The following is a 378-nucleotide window of genomic DNA, read 5'->3' on the forward strand; positions in this document are numbered from 1 at the left end:
GGGTGAGGGGAAGGGCGGGAAGGTGGTGGATATTCGTGGATGGGATCAGGAATCGGGTCGTAGCGTGGCTAGTGTCACCTGGTCCAGCGGAACCACAAACGTCTACAGAATGGGCCACAAGGGCAAGGTTGATCTGAAATACGTGTCGGATGTGCAGGGAGGATACTACTACAAGGAGCATCTGCCCAAATTAGGTAAGAGCGGCTGTAAAACCAAGCTGAGAGTGTTTGACAGTGACCTGTAGCTCATGAGAATGATTTATTTTTGCACAGAGCAAATCATTTACCTGCACAAATACAATGAGACTGAAACAGCTACATTTCAATTTTTACATCAGTAAAACCATTGATTTTATTTAAAAAATAGCACAATTTATAT

At 43.9% G+C, this 378-nt stretch overlaps 1 protein-coding gene across 4 annotated transcripts in view; it reads left to right on the forward strand.

Moving 5' to 3' along the window:
- Positions 1-378, forward strand: part of mib2 (MIB E3 ubiquitin protein ligase 2) — a 75,173-nt gene that overhangs the window by 37,525 nt on the left and 37,270 nt on the right. For all 4 annotated transcript variants that reach the window (XM_016499439.1, XM_016499438.1, XM_016499440.1 and 1 more), the window contains one exon: positions 1-194. In XM_016499439.1, coding sequence (XP_016354925.1) covers positions 1-194 — 194 coding nt within the window. The remainder of the gene's footprint in view (positions 195-378) is intronic.

The sequence above is a fragment of the Sinocyclocheilus anshuiensis genome, unplaced genomic scaffold, assembly GCF_001515605.1.
Source record: "Sinocyclocheilus anshuiensis isolate Anshui unplaced genomic scaffold, SAMN03320099.WGS_v1.1 scaffold1662, whole genome shotgun sequence".
Classification (NCBI taxonomy): domain Eukaryota; kingdom Metazoa; phylum Chordata; class Actinopteri; order Cypriniformes; family Cyprinidae; genus Sinocyclocheilus; species Sinocyclocheilus anshuiensis.